The sequence below is a fragment of the Cupressus sempervirens genome, chromosome 5 (assembly GCF_028749045.1).
Source record: "Cupressus sempervirens isolate cs-2001-9-10 chromosome 5, ASM2874904v1, whole genome shotgun sequence".
In the NCBI taxonomy this organism is placed as follows: domain Eukaryota; kingdom Viridiplantae; phylum Streptophyta; class Pinopsida; order Cupressales; family Cupressaceae; genus Cupressus; species Cupressus sempervirens.
In genome coordinates this window covers 819,308,391-819,324,252 of record NC_143122.1, presented here as the reverse complement: position 1 = coordinate 819,324,252, position 15,862 = coordinate 819,308,391, and the positions used below count along the sequence as shown (strand labels likewise).

Genomic DNA, 15,862 nt, shown 5'->3' with positions numbered 1-15,862 from the left:
AAGTTTCTTCGTATTCAATATCCCCAAAAGAACTCAACACAAAATTAAAACCATTTTGGGATTCACTGGAGAAAAACACCCATCTAAATACTTAGGAATGCCATTGTTCATGGAGCCATTAAAGGGTATCACAAGAAAAATACAATTGACAAATGCAAACAAAAATTTGAGGTGGAAAAGGAAAAGGTTATTTACACTCCTATTTACATTCTTCATGCCTAAACAACCTGTTTGCTAAAAAAGGAAAACTACAATCCAGGGATGATTGTTAAGGGAAGTATCAGACGCCGAAAAGAAAATCCCATGAGTAACATAGGGCAAAGTAACCCAAGTCAAAGAAAATAAGGGAATCGGTATACAAACTGCACAAATTCAAAATAGAGCTCTTGGTGCCAAATAAAGTGGCGGATGTATAGAAATTCAAACACTCTTATGAAAGGAGCAGGCAGCAAGCATGCTTTTTGAGAAATTTAGAACAGATTTGGTTCCCTGGATTCTATCGCAGAACTAGTGAATGTAAAACATCAAATGACAATATTAGATGGAGAGAAAGCTAAGAGACTATTTACATTTGAACAAAAGAAAGGGATTTTACATAATCAATTGAAATCCTTCAATATGATTTAAACAACAAGTATATAACAGACACCATGGAAAAAAAACCTTTTAGTGTTGTTTGTAGGTGCAAGGCAGAAGAATGACAAAATTGAGAAGTGATTCTGGTGCTTGTAAGACCCACTGGCCGAAGAAAACATGACTGAAGTACTGGTGAAGAACATATGGGGACAACAACATACCATTGTTTGTGATGGAGAAATTTCCTCCCAACTGTTCACTCCTATCATATAGGTGTTAGGGCACCGCATAGAAAGGATCAGTCTTGCAAAAAGGCTTGTAGTTGGGCAACACTATGAAGCCATTTTGGAAAATTTTCATATGGTGCAAACAAAACCCCATCCTAGGGAACTTGCAGCCATTTTTAATCTGGAGATTGAGTGTAGAAAAGTCAAGTGAGGTGTCGATTCCCCTTGGGAAGGGAAATTTAAAAACCAACATGGACCTCAATAGCTTCCTGCATGAAAATGAGGAATGTTTTCCAGCTTCTTAACTGGAGAGGATCTGTGAACTTGGTGGTGGTATGATCCGTCTAATCCAACTCTATGTGATGTTTTCATTTTATGATATTTAGGGCATTACCCCTAAGGTAGCAATATAACTAAAAAATGGTTAAAATTTAATATTTTGCAGTTGTAATTATTAATTATAAAACTTTTTCAAAAAGTGCAGATTTATATTAGTCAGACACATCACAAATATTTACCCAAATGTTAATACTGTATAATAATTCAGAATTTTGTCATCACTAATCTTGAACACAAACACAAACATGAACATGGTGACTTAGCTTTCCAAAAGAAACCTTCCAATAAAAATTCAATGCATCATTCTGAACACAAAGGTTGCAATATGCAAGATAAACAAAAAATACTTTCTAATTGTATGGACCCCTAGGGCTAGAGCGATCTAACTTAGAAAAATTCTTTCAATTTTGGGGTTAAAAGGTTCTACTTAGCTTACCAATTTTACTTCTGTGTGGCAACTTTATTCAGAAAGATTTACTGCAATAAAATTATGAAGCTGAAAAAAGGTTTTTGGTTATTGTGGTTGCAATAGGCAATCCTTTTAAAGAATTTGGAATTAAAAATTCGTACAGCAGTAATATACATGCCTACACAGATATAGATGTCCCTTTTTCGATGGATAAAGAATTTGGCATTAAAAGTCCATACAGCAGTAATTTACATGTCTATGCGGATAGATGTCCCTTTTTAATAGATAAAGAATACAATGATTCCCCGTCAAGCAGATAGTTAACAAATGACCAAATTTATTGCCATAAAGAACTCAATATTTAGGACATCATTCTAAACACAAATGTCTGCAAAACCACAAGATAAATAAAAATTAAATTCTAACTAATTGTAGGCATCCATAGGGTCAGAGTAATCTAACATAGAAAAATTCCTTCAATTATGAATTTAAGAGGATCTACCTAGCTTACTGATTTTGCTTCAGGCTGGCAACTTTTTTCAGTAAGGTTCACTGTGATTAAAATATGATGCTGAAATTCTGATTATTGTGGTTGCAATAGGCAACCCTTTCAAAGAATTAATGCATTTAAAATTTGTATAGCGGTAATATGTGTCTATGAAGGCATGGGTATCCCTTTTTGATAGATGAAGAATACAATGCCTATCATAATGATTCCACATCAAGCAGATAATTAACAAAAGACAAAATATATGACCATTAAGAACTCAAAATTTAGCATACATTACTACCACATCTGAACACCTTGTGTACAAAGAAAAAAGACTTAAGAAAATAGCCAGAGTCATGGACAATGTCCAAAACTTCCCAATGGGTACATGGGAATCATATACAATAAATTGGCCTACCCACTTAACTCCTGAGGAAATAAAATTAATTGGCCTGCTTTCACAGATTGATAAATGACTTCAATGACGAGATTTGTTAGCAATAACAAGCAAAGAAGAGGAGAATGAATGTCTCCAAATTTTAAGATTCAGTTGTAAAATCACTTAATTACATTAATCACCAATTCACCAGCTTTAGAAGCTATATACTCTAAGGGTCCGTTTGGTTCATGGAATTTAAAGACCAGGATTTCTACAAACCTTGGTTTAGCCAAATCAAGGTTTTGCAAATCTTCATTCCGATTTTTGGGATTTTACTTAAACTTTGTTTCACAAGGAAGATGCATGTGAAGACACATTTTTAAGCGTAAGCTTAGAGTTGAAGAAAAATTTCAAAAAAGTAGTCCAATCTATTGTTTTTACACTCCTTAAAAAACATACCCAGGTTTTGATTTTCAATTCCTACTTGCAAGTAGGAAAGTGGAAAACCTGGTTTTGAAGCAAAATTGGAAGTCCGGTATGCTAATTCCATTTTGCCAATATTGAAACAAACGCAAAAAATTTCAAATCCAGATTTTGAAAAAGTCAATTCCTGTCATCTTCCAGGTACCAAACGGACCCTAAAGAGTTTACTTTCTACAACCTCTTTATTACTTCAAGCAAAACATCCATTTACTTACCTTTAGAGTCTAGATACATATTAAGCGACCTCACTGTAATGGATTCCTAGACACAATCTATGCTTTTCAGAAAAGAAACAGACCTCTCGAAGCATCTTTTCAGTTACAGAGCGTGCCAGACCACCAACAAACACTTCCGACCCTTTTACTCTTGTCCCTTGACCTACAAGGCAACAATCATATTAGAAATGACTCAAGCAGTACAAATAGATACCATTGCATTTTATCTGCTTCGGAACAATTAGCAAAAAAGTATCCCAAATACTGATAATCCAAAGCACTATTGAATATTTAAAAAACACATTAATCAAACAAAGCACTCTTGATCTTTAGTCAATAGCACACCTGAATTTTGACCAGAACCATCATCTGTTTTGTTGGCTTTTGTCTGCAAAAATTCCATTTTTGTGTATCATCATCATGATCAGGAAAACAAAATTGTTGATCAACAAAAATCACTTCAAATGGATAACATTGATATTTAAAGACATTTCACAAAAATAAAGACAAATGCAATAGATTTCCCTTCATCCTTTTGTGATTTCAATGGTTATGTAACAGAATTAACTACAACTTTTTCACATACATTGAATTATAATGCCATAAACTGAAGAATTACTCATGTCATACAAATATTGAAGTACAGTTTAAAAGGTAAAACCCATTCTTCTGCAGTGCATACAATAATCCCATTGTTGCAAATCTGTATGTATTGCATAGTCCCTCCACATGCATTGGGTATTGCACAGTCCCTCCACATGCATTGGATTATATTGCCATAATCTGGAAAATTACTTGTCATACAAATGTTGAATGAGATTTCAGAAGGTGGAGCTAATTCTTGCATAGCTGTGCATACAAGAATCTCCATGTGGGAAATCTGTATGAAACCCAAGGTCCCTCCACTCCCATCTCAGCAAAGGGAATTCTTCATATCAATGTTCAAAAAGCTTGCTTGCATATTTTAGCATTATGACCAGGCTTTAAGCAAATCAAGCCTTGACACACCAACACAATGGTTTCTAACTTCTAACCAGCTACAGCATCCATCCCCACACCATATTGCACTAATAAGCATCTACCCCAAACATAAAAAGTATCTTTCTCAGCTATCATTAACTGTTTAACTGAATATTGCTTTAGGCAGGATAAAATTATAATTCAAGGGTAGCCTCAAGTTACAATAACCAATTTAACATCCAAGGCGATACTAGAAGGCAGTAAAAGTTAACTTGGATGAAGCTGCAGGATACCTCCAATGCAATGCATAAAAGGGTTGGATTTTCATTTTGACCTGAAAGAGTGGCAAATAGAACCCTTTTCTTCAAACATTCTTGGGTGAGATTTTAGACCACCAGCAATGTGATGGAACAATATTTGAGTTTTGTTTGCAGGTTACTTGCAATGCCATACAACTGACTCGGAATCTTAATTCAACCTGAATGGATGACAAGTAGTAGATCGCTTTCATTTGACCATTCATGGGTGAGGTTGTAGAACAACTGTAATGTAGCATGACCTAGGCTTAACGTTTTTATTCTTGTTTACTTTATTTGGTCTTCTTTGATCACTCTTTGATAAAGTTGTAAGAAGGCCTTTAATAACATGTAGTGTCCAGGTGGGCTTGTTTATTTTGGCCCCATGAGTGTCATTGTCCAACACTGATCACCGTCCACAGGCAATATAGTGATCATCGGGCTACATCTAACAGTGGGAGGAATGAAACTGCTAACAGTCTCACTCCTGTATACCCACAAAGGGGGTTGACCCACCTTAACATACATAGACTGAAGGATTTCCTTGCGTGGATTGAGCTAAGGTCGCACTCTTAAGATTTAGCAAAGGGTACTCTCAAACCTTCCCCAAAAACTCCCATATATCCTTAAATGTGTCCATGTTGACAACCAGAATTGCATAGTTGATTACTCACTTCTCCTCATGAGCAGTTCTTGTGATAAGGTTTACAGGCCACTTTTTAAATCTTAACGGTAGTCCGGATAAAGTGCAAAGTACAGAATCCCACGCATGAACTCATAAACTTTTCAAACAATCCTTATAACGAAGAGTTGATTCAAATAAATTTTGTAATACAATCTTCCTATTAATCCTTGCATCAACTTTTAAGCAAAATAAAGTTTCTTCTTCTTCTTCTTTCATGAAAAACGCTTCCCACATTTCAAAGCTAAATATAGCTTTAAAAAAAACCCAACAATGTAGTCTTCCAATCAAACTTATCCATAGACTGAGAAACAACTAATGGTTTTCGTGCGGGTTTTTAGCGTTGAGCTTAGGGTTCAGAAAATGCAGCCAACTGATAACCAAAAATCAAACAAGTTTTTTTTTCCTTTTTTTTAATGAAAACGCTTCCCACATTTCAAAGCTAAATATGGCTTTAAAAAAAAACCCAACAATGTAGTCTTCCCATCAAACTTTTCCATAGACTGAGAAACAACTAATGGTTTTCGTGCGGGTTTTTAGCGTTGAGCTTAGGGTTCAGAAAATGCAGCCAACTGATAACCAAAAATCAAACACCCAACAGACGAAATCCGTAACCTCGATTCGGAAAACAAAAATAACAAACAGGACATACAAATTAGAAAAGAAATCTATAACGGTAAAAAGCTACCCATAAATATTCACTTAAAATATCAAGGTTAGAAGAGCAGAAGAATTTTCTTACATCGGCCATTGTTTGATTGCAGAAAGGCTGAGGAAATGAGATGCTTCCCACGGGAAAAAAACCTGTCGCAACCCTAATGCAATCCACGGAATATCTACTCACTTCGATCAACTTGGTAAGCGGTCGGTGGTAGGAAGGGTTTTGTAGGGTTTGGGAGAACACTCGGGGATAGTTATCGACTATGTTCGAGGACCTCCAAACAAATCCAAGGGCTAATCACAGCGACGGCCTAGGTTGTAGAACACAATAAAGCCCTAGAAGGAAAAGGAATTTGGGTTCCTTTCAGTAGGAACATTTTTCTTGGGTTAGGGTGGAGGGGTTGTTACAACTTAACGTAATAATAATAATAGTTTAATAATTTGATATGATTAATTTTATTTTGTTGGTATGGGTTTATTTCGATATAATATGTTTTATGTTATGCTTATCACAACAATAATAGATTTATAAGTGATAAATTTGATGTAAATTTTGATTTATGATTTTATTGTATTTTATTTTCATGAGTATTCTTCTTTACAAACTATTCATTATTTTAGATCAAACTTATTGATGTGATATTGATTTGTGTTATTACAAAATACATAGATTTAACCTTGAACTTAGATTATATATTTGTAATGGTGAAAATTCAATACTTATATTTTTATATTCGTTTATTTCAATTATAAAGTCATTTGTATTGTCATTTATTTTGATTAGAGTGTCTTTACTACAATAATAATAATAACAAGTTAATTAATAGCATGTTTTAAAAAAATGACTTGTAACTTAATCATATTAAATCATCATAGCATTCACTTCTTAAAAATGGTTTTGATTTTTTAGTATGTCATTCACTATTGCACCAAATTTATGAGTGTAGAATTGGTGTAGATCACTTACATGCACACTTATCTAAATCTTGAACATTTAATATTTGAAATTCAAATTCAAATTGTTGTTGAAATTTCCACTAGTCATTGTGAGTCATATTGGCATACATTTGTGTGAATTTATGGCATACAATCATATATCAAGGATATGTTTTACTTATTTGTAATTCACTTATAAACTAATCTTTAGAAAATGTTTTTGAGAATATATTGCAAGAATAGCTTTTGAGTTGTGAGAGGATAATTCAAGATTACTCGTAGAAAGCAACTTTTGAGTTGTGAAAGATTAATTAAAGACCTAAATAATGTATATTGAGTGAAATAAATCACTTGAAGTCAAGCATGAGTCAAGGAAACTTTAAACCTAAAAAAATATTAGAGCCCTAAGACTGGATCTAAGTTAAAATAGACTGAGGAGGCTCATAGAGCTGACAAACATGGTTTAACTATCTAAACACCAAAAATGCTAGGGAAAATGTTAGGCATATTAATTATGGTTATGTACTACTTAAGATGTGAATAACACAAATGAGGAATTTGTTGACTTTTATAAGTATCTCTTCCATGTTAAGGATGTTAGAAGAGGTGTTAAGAGGCTCGAGAGGTCTATAAAGAGCTTGTTTTAATTAAAATTAATGAGAAAGATGCTAAAATTTTGAGCAAAGAGATTAGCGAGGCAAAGATTACTTGGACAGACAACTCTTTCAAAAATGATAAATTTCCACAATGTGAAGGCTTGCTTGCATCATTTTATAAGGAATGTGTTAATTTCTATGAGTAATGTGAATTGGATTACTAAAGACATGTTATTTATATAAAATGAAGTAACGAATAAAGGTTGTATGGGAAGTTAAATGAAGAGACCTCTTTCATCAAGCTCTTGCCTAAGGAAGGGGATAAGACCCTCATCAAGAACTAGAGAGTTGTCACCCTTAAAGATGTTTCCTATAAGATATTGGCAAAAAAATACAAAATTAAAAAAAGTCCTAGAGTTTATCAATTGGAGTCCTTATTGAAAATATAGATGGAGTAACTGAAAGGGGGGCTGAATCAATTACCACGAAAATATTTTAGATCCCTTGGATGTTAATAATAAAATTAATTGCTGTTGTCACTAGGTAAACATACTGAAAATGTTGTAACTCGGTAAATGCAGAGCATGTTTTCCTTTTAACTAATCTCAAACATTCACAATGATTAACATGCAAGTATTAAAAAAATAACGTAAACACATGAGACACCAGGATTTAACGTGGAAACCGAATATGGGAAAAACCACCAATGTAACTGGTTACTGATTTTCACTATTCTGAAGTGAGCCCTGTTAGGAGCCAACCTGGTTAAAGTTTACAAAACACACTGTTAGGTGTGACCTTGTTAGAGGATTTAATCACCCTGTTAGGAGTGGCCTTGTAAGAGGTCTTAAAACAATTCAATGGAATTGTCACCTTGTTAGAGGATTTACAACTGGCTGTTAAACCAACTCTGTTAAGAGATTTTTGGATCATTGCTACAATGGTAAGAAAGTAACAATGAAATGACCTAATTGAGATGCAATTGAATTGTTGATTACAGATCTATGTTCTGCTTCATGCTAGATCCTTCTTGATCAAATATTTCTTTGCTACTCCACAAAGAAATCTGACCATCCTTCAAGTTCACTCACACACTTTCCTTCTTAATCAATCAATACACTTGCATACTCTCCCATACATTAGAATCTCAACCTAACCTTTCATTTATACCATCCAGATTATCAAGTTAGCTCATTTACAAATTATAATGACCTATAATCATTACCATAGTCGGTTAAAAAACAATACTTGAAATAATTAAAATTCATATCCCAAATCAACAAAATCCTTTGATAGCCAACCCAGCTCAGTAAACATTGATCTTGAGATGATTCCCTGAGTTGACCAATAGATACTTGGTTAACACTACGAACTTGTAAAATCCTTTGGCAACCGAGTGAACTCGGTGAACACTAACTCTGACCAACTTTCATTTATTAACCATGAGAACTCGGTGAACACTACTTTCTACCATAATTTCCTTTGATGCTCGAGTGTGATCGGTAGACATTATTTTCACAAAATAATTTCCAAGAAAACTCGGTAGACAAGAAAAACTATCTTGCTGACCAAGTGAGCTCGGTAAGCATAGACTGACAATTGATATGACATTTGTGTAACATCAAAGACAACACACAATTATACAATTGTATCAAACAATCTCCCTCTTTGGCATTGATGGCAACACAACATGTCATAGCACAATGAAATTTGAAAACAACACCTTCTATGATAGAAAGTTTCTCCCTCTTAGATTTTTATACCACAAGCTTCTCTTTTATGCAGTAATCTCCCTCTTTGAAGGAATTACATAGCTTCTTTTCTCAAAACAAATTTCAGAAAGATATGATAGTAAACTCTCCCTCTTTGACAACACATGCCAAAGATAACACATACCAAATGAGTATCAGTGTACCTTGAGTACTAATTCATATGCAATATTCTCTTGACTATGTTGCATCAACTAATAGATCTTCAACTTGGTTCTTGTTGATGCATCGCAAAAACTTTATTAAGTGAGCTTTAGATAGGGGAATGACCCCTAACTTACCTCGATACAAGAATGCATTCTGAGGTAATGGCTTGGTAAATATGTTTGCAATGTGTTCTTTTGTATGGACATATTCCAATCTGATTTCTTTGTCTTGCACCAATTCTCTGACTAAATGATATTTTATAGCAATATGCTTGGTTTTTTAATGCATCACTGGATTCTTAGATATGTTAATTGCACTTGTATTATCACAAAACATGACAACTAGTTCTTTGATTTCAACGTTCATGCCTTCCAACAACTGTTTAAACCAAACAATATTAGAACAATTTACTAATGCTACAACATATTTTGCTTCTATTGTAGATTGGGATGTGCAATTTTGTTTTTTACTTATCCAAGATACCAACCTTTTACCAAGAAAGAATGCTCCATCACGTATGTTTTTTTTGTCATCAATATTTCCTGCCCAATCAACATTAGTAAACACTTAAATAGGTCCAGATTTTCTCCAAGTTTATACCATAAACCATAGTCTTTAGTACCTTTCAAATATCTCAAGATTCTTTTCATTGCCATCAAATAATTTTTTTTGAGTTTTGCTGAGAATCTTGCCACTATACCAACTACTAAAGCAATATCAGGCCTTATATGAACTACATACTGTAATTTTCCAATCATTGATCTATACAAGGTCTGGTCTACCTCTTTTGAATCATCATCTTTGGTAAGCTTTAATCCAGTACACATGGGGGTTCCAACTGGTTTTGAATCTTCCATACCAAACTTCTTGAGTATCTCCTTGATATACTTGGACTGAGTGATGTAGATATCATTCCTACTCTACTGTATCTAAAGACCAACAAAGAACTTAATTTCACCAAACATAGAAATTTCAAATTCTTTGCTCATTTGCTTTGAAAATTCTTTGCATAGATCACCATTCCCTGTGAATAAAGTATCATCCACAAATATTTCTACCAATACAATCTTGTTATTTGGTCCTTTTTTGATAAACAAACTATTGTTATCATTAGCTCTCTGGAAACCAATATGTATAAGGTAGTTATGTAATCTTTCATACCATGCTCTAGGAGCTTGTTTCATACCATACAATGCTTTGTGTAATTTGCAGACCATGTCCCTTTTGTTTGGATCAACAAAACCTTTTGGTTGTTCAATGTAGACTTCTTCATCAAGAATACCATTGAGAATTTGAGATTTAACATCCATCTAATATACCTTAAATCATTTATGTGTTGTATATGCAAGTAAGGTCCTGACACCTTCCAATCTTGCAACAAGAGCAAAAGTTTCACCATAATCAATGCCTTCTTCTTGAGAGTAGCCTTTACATACCAATCTAGCTTTGTTTCTTGATACCTTACCATCTTCATTCAACTTTTTCTTGAATACCCATTTTGTGCCAATCACATTTTTATCTTTAAGCTCAGGTACAAGAGTCTAGGTTTTGTTCTTCTCTATTTGCTCTATTTCTTCATTCGTAGCCTCAATCCAATTTTTATTTTTCAATACATCTTTAACATTTCTAGGTTCAAAATCAACAAGTAAACATGTACCTTTTAGCTTACTTCTTGTCATAGTACTTCTGATTTATCTCTAATAATTTGGTCTGGTGCATGGTATCTTCTAACATATTTGGCTAATACAAGTTCCTAATTTGAATGAATTGTATTGTCTTCATTTTGAATTTCAATTTATGGCTCTAGTTGCTTAGACTCAGTAGGCATTGGCTCGATAGCTTCAGAATGTGACTCAGTTTGAACTTCTTGCAACTCGATAACTAAGGAAGACTCGAGAGTAGAAATCTCCTCATTAACAGATGTGTCTATCAATGTATCAGGCTCGATGTAAACAAATCTCCTATAATCTCTTGGTTCCTTTTTGCTTTCTTCTTCAATCATTTCTGCAAATTCATCAATTCTCACATGTGCACTTTCTATGATTTTGTGAGTAGACAAAATCAAACATCTATATGCCTTACTTCTGCAAGAATATCCTAAGAATATACCTTCATCACCTTTCACATCAAATTTGTCTTTTCTAGATTCTTTCAAGATATAACATTTACTTCCAAATACTTTTAGGTAACTTACATTGGGTTTGTAGCCATACCATAACTCATAGGGAGTTTTATATGAGTCCTTCTTCGAATAGACTCAGTTTAAGGTATGAACTGCAGTGTTAATAGCTTCCTTCCAGTATTTGATAGCAACGTTCTTTTCGATCATCAAAGTCCTTGCATAATCCATGATGGATCTGTTTCTCCTTTTAGCTATTCCATTTTGCTCGGGAGTTCTAAGAGTTGATACATGTCTTTTAATTCCTCTTCCAATGCAAAAGTTATTGAATTCATTGGAGATGAATTTACCCCCTCTGTTTATCTTAAGCATTTTAATATTTTCCCTGTTTCCTTCTCTACTCTTGCCAAATACCATTTGAATTTTTCAAATGCTTCTAACTTATCTCTAAGATACATAACAATCATCATTCTAGAGTAGTCATCAACAAAAAAGAATAAAGAAATTTTCTCCACTATAGTTTTCTATTCCAATAGGTCCACACAAATCAGTATGCACAATTTCTAAGATATCTTCAGATTGATAGCTTTTTCTCTTAAAACTAGTCTTTCCCATTTTTCCAATTTGGCAGTTCTTGCATAAACCAACATTTGGTTTCTTCAAACTAGGAATGCCTCTTACTTTTCTAAATTTCCTTATTTTCACCATGTTATCAAAATTTACATGACATAACCTTATGTGCCATAACCAACTTTCTTCAACTTGAGCAATAAAACATGAGCAATCACCAAGATCAAGATAAAATAGGTTACCTTTTGTTTGTTTGCCTGATCCAATTAGTTTTCCTTTATCATCTAGCAGTCTTGCCTTGTCATGCATGAATTCCACCTTGAATCCAATGTTGATTAGTTGTGTCACATTCAGCGGATTATGTTTTAGTCCTTCAACCCCATAGGAATTCTCACATTCAAGTTCTTTGGTTAATGAGATTCGGCCTCTCCCTTTTATGCAACAAGGTTCATTATTTCCAAATCGTACACTACCACCATCATAGTCTTCAAAGTGTTCAAACTTTATTTTGTCTCCAGTCATATGATGTGAACATCCACTATCTATGATCCATGTATCATTTTTGCTCACATGAGAGATAAGTGCCATCTTATCTTCTTTAGCATTAGATTCATCTTTCACAGCAATGTAAACTATTTCATCTTCACTGTTATCAAAATCTTTAGCCATAAAACATGTCTTCTTACCTTTGTCCTTGAATGATTTGTGATTTTTGAAATCCTTCTTGCCATTGCACTTGTGGCTTTTCTTCTCATCCTTGCTTTCTTTGTTTGGGCACCTGGTAGCAATATGACCAATTTCTTCGCATGAAAAACAAATTAGGGGAACTTTACCTTTGTATTTTCCCCTACTTCTAGAATATTTCCTTGCAAGCAAAGCTTCAACAACTTCAAGATCACTATTAGAACTTTCCTCTGATTCTTCTTCACTTTCTCCTTATGACTAAATGACCTTTATTTTCTTGCCTTTCTCCTTAAGTGAAAGCTTGGCCTCAAATGCAGATTCAATATTCTTGGAAGCTGGAACATAATTGTCAAAGTTATCTAGCTCAAAGGCTGTTAATCTTCCTACTAAGATATCCAAAGTTATCTTATGATTTGTTTCACACCTCCTTTCTTGAATAGTAGATACTCTAATTGTATACATAGGAAGCAATGTTCTAAGAACATTACTTACAATAGTTTCTTCCTTGATATCTCCTCCAGAAGCTTTAATTACATTGACACTTGCTTTGATTCTTTCAATATATTTGGCAATATTTTCATCTTCTCTCATTCTCATTTGATCAAATTGTTCTCTAAGGCTTTTTTCTTTGGCTCTCCTCACATTGTCATCACCATAGATGTCCTTTAGCTTGTTCCACATTTCAAAAGCGGTTTTCCAGTCCTTGATATCATCAAATTCCTCATAGCTCAAAGTAGATGCAATATCTATCATCATGATGTTATGGTTCTTTTTCTCAGCAATATCTCCAACAGATAATGTACCAATAGGAGTTGTGTATTCTTTATCAAGGCATTTCAATCCTGAATCACCAATGAAAGTCAAATGAAGTCTCATGAGTCTCTGCCATGCTGAAAAGTTATCTTTGTTAAGCTTTGGAATTTCTCTTTTGCAAGACATCCTGATCTTTAGCTTAGGTCCTTGAAACCTCTCCTACAAGCACCAAATGCTCTGGTACCAATTGTTGCAAATATAGATGGAGTAACTGGGAGTGGGGGTGAATCAGTTACCACAAAAATATTTCAGATCCCTTGGATGTTAATAATAAAGTTGATTGTTATTGTCACTTGGTAAACATACTAAAAAATGTTGTAACTCGGTAAATGCAGAGTATGTTTTACTTTTAACTAATCTCAAAAATTCATAGTGATTAACATGCAAGCATAAAAAAAAAAATTAACGTAAACACATGAGACACCAGGATTTAACATGGAAACCCAATATGGGAAAAACCACCAATGTAATTAGTTATTGATTTTCACTCTTCTAAAGTGAGCCTTGTTAGGAGCCAACTTGGTTAAAGGTTGCAAAACACATTGTTAGGTGTGACCTTGTTAAAGGATTTAATCACCCTATTAGGAGTGGCCTTGTAAGAGGTCTTAAAACAATTCAATGGAATTGTCACCTTGTTAGAGGATTTACAACTGGCTGTTAAACCAACTATGTTAAGAGATTTTTGGATCACTGCTACAATGGTAAGAAAGTAACAATGAAATGACCTGATTGAGATGCAACTGAATTGCTGATTACGGATCTCTGTTATGCTTCATGTTAGATCCTTCCTGATCAAATAATTCTTTGTTGCTCCACAAGGATATTTGACCAGCCTTCAATTTTTTTCACACACTTTCCTTCTTAATCAATCAATACACTTGCATACTCTCCCATACACTAGAATCTCAACCTGACCTTTCATTTATACCATCTAGATTATCAAGTCGACTCATTTACAAATTATTATGACCTATAATCATTACCATAGTCGGCTAGAAAATAATACTTGAAATAATTAAACTTTATATCCCAAATCAACAAAATCCTTTGATAACTGACCCAGCTCGGTAAACATTGATCCTGAGATGATTCCCTGTGTTGACCAACAGATGCTTGGTTAACACTGCAAACTTGCAAAATCCTTTGGCAACCGAGTGAACTCAGTGAACACTGACTCTAACCAACTTTCATTTGTTAACCATGAGAACTTGGTTAACACTGTTTTCTGCCATAATTTCCTTCCATGCCCGAGTGAGATTAGTAGACACTGTCTTCGCAAAGTAATCTCCAGGAAAGCTCGGTAGACAAGAAAAACTGTCTTGCTGACCAAGTGAGCTCAATAAGCACAGACTGACAACTGATATGACATTTGTGTAACATCAAAGACAACACATTATTATAAAATTGTATCCAATAGTCCCAATTTGGTTTTATCATTTGTGAAGCTATTAAGTTGGTCAAAATTGTTGAGCAAGTTGTAGGTATGCTTATAATTAACTCTGAGAAAGTCTATAATCTAGAGTTGAATGGTCTTATGTTTTTCATTGTTATTGAGCCTTTTAGTTGTCTTGTTGAATCATATGTCATAGTGATTGCATTGTTAGGATATACTAATACCTAAAGTAATATCAATGGCTCCTTGTTAAAGTTTATCCTCTTATAGAGGTCCATTAAACAAGGACTAACATTTGATTCTTGTAGTATCCTAAATTCTAACCCTTCAAATTTTCACACTCATAATAGAGCCTTACTTTAATGTGCTCTCTCATAGCTCTTTTCAAACCTATTTTTGGAGTTTCCACTACCATAATTCTAGTAAATGTTCATGAGGAGATCAAATCCTATATATGTGTTGGTAAACAGATTTGTCACAATAGAATTTTCTCAACGGAGCGTGTGGAAAACCGTTCACAAGAGTTGGATAGGCCCTTGTTATGTGGCCTTCCTCTGCGTTTGGAGGGGCAGCTCCCTCGTATGATATGATTTTGAAGCTTTTCGAATAAAGAATCTAAAACTAAAAGGTGAGAAAGCTCATGATGACGAATGCACCACATGACTCCAAGGCTTTCCCAAACTACTAAATTAAAACTACTAATAACAACAATCAAGATCTACGCTTGAAAACTATTACTAGCACAATGTTGATCCACATATTCATAAACATCTACACCATACCGTGAGAATGCTCACTACAAAGAGAATCAACATTTCTAACAATTTAGATTTAGAAGAAGAGAACTCAAATTGCACATTCCTTTATTTTCTTGCACCAAGAACTCAAGAGGAATTTCTAATTACAAAGACAAAATGTGTACATACTTTCCAAATATCATCTCCTAATCAAAATTTTAGCATAGTGCTCCCTTTTTCCAAAGCCAAAAAGTCCCTTTACAAAGCCAATAGGTGTCTTTATATAGACATAGAGGTTAATAACTACCTCTTTGTGGTTAAGAACCACCTCCAGAATACGTGATTTGGGTGAGGTTAATGAACCTCAACAAAAATAACCTCA

At 34.1% G+C, this 15,862-nt stretch overlaps 1 protein-coding gene across 1 annotated transcript in view; it reads right to left on the bottom strand.

Annotated features, from left to right (window-relative positions):
- Positions 1-6,005, bottom strand: part of LOC149558416 (uncharacterized) — a 30,310-nt gene extending 24,305 nt beyond the window's left edge. Inside the window, exons 1-3 of the mRNA XM_089832658.1 lie at positions 5,799-6,005; positions 3,464-3,506; positions 3,202-3,281 (exon numbers count right to left, since the gene is read on the bottom strand). Coding sequence (XP_089688784.1) covers positions 3,202-3,281; positions 3,464-3,506; positions 5,799-5,807 — 132 coding nt within the window. The 5' untranslated portion in view covers positions 5,808-6,005. The remainder of the gene's footprint in view (positions 1-3,201; positions 3,282-3,463; positions 3,507-5,798) is intronic.
- Positions 6,006-15,862: the final 9,857 nt, after the last annotated feature.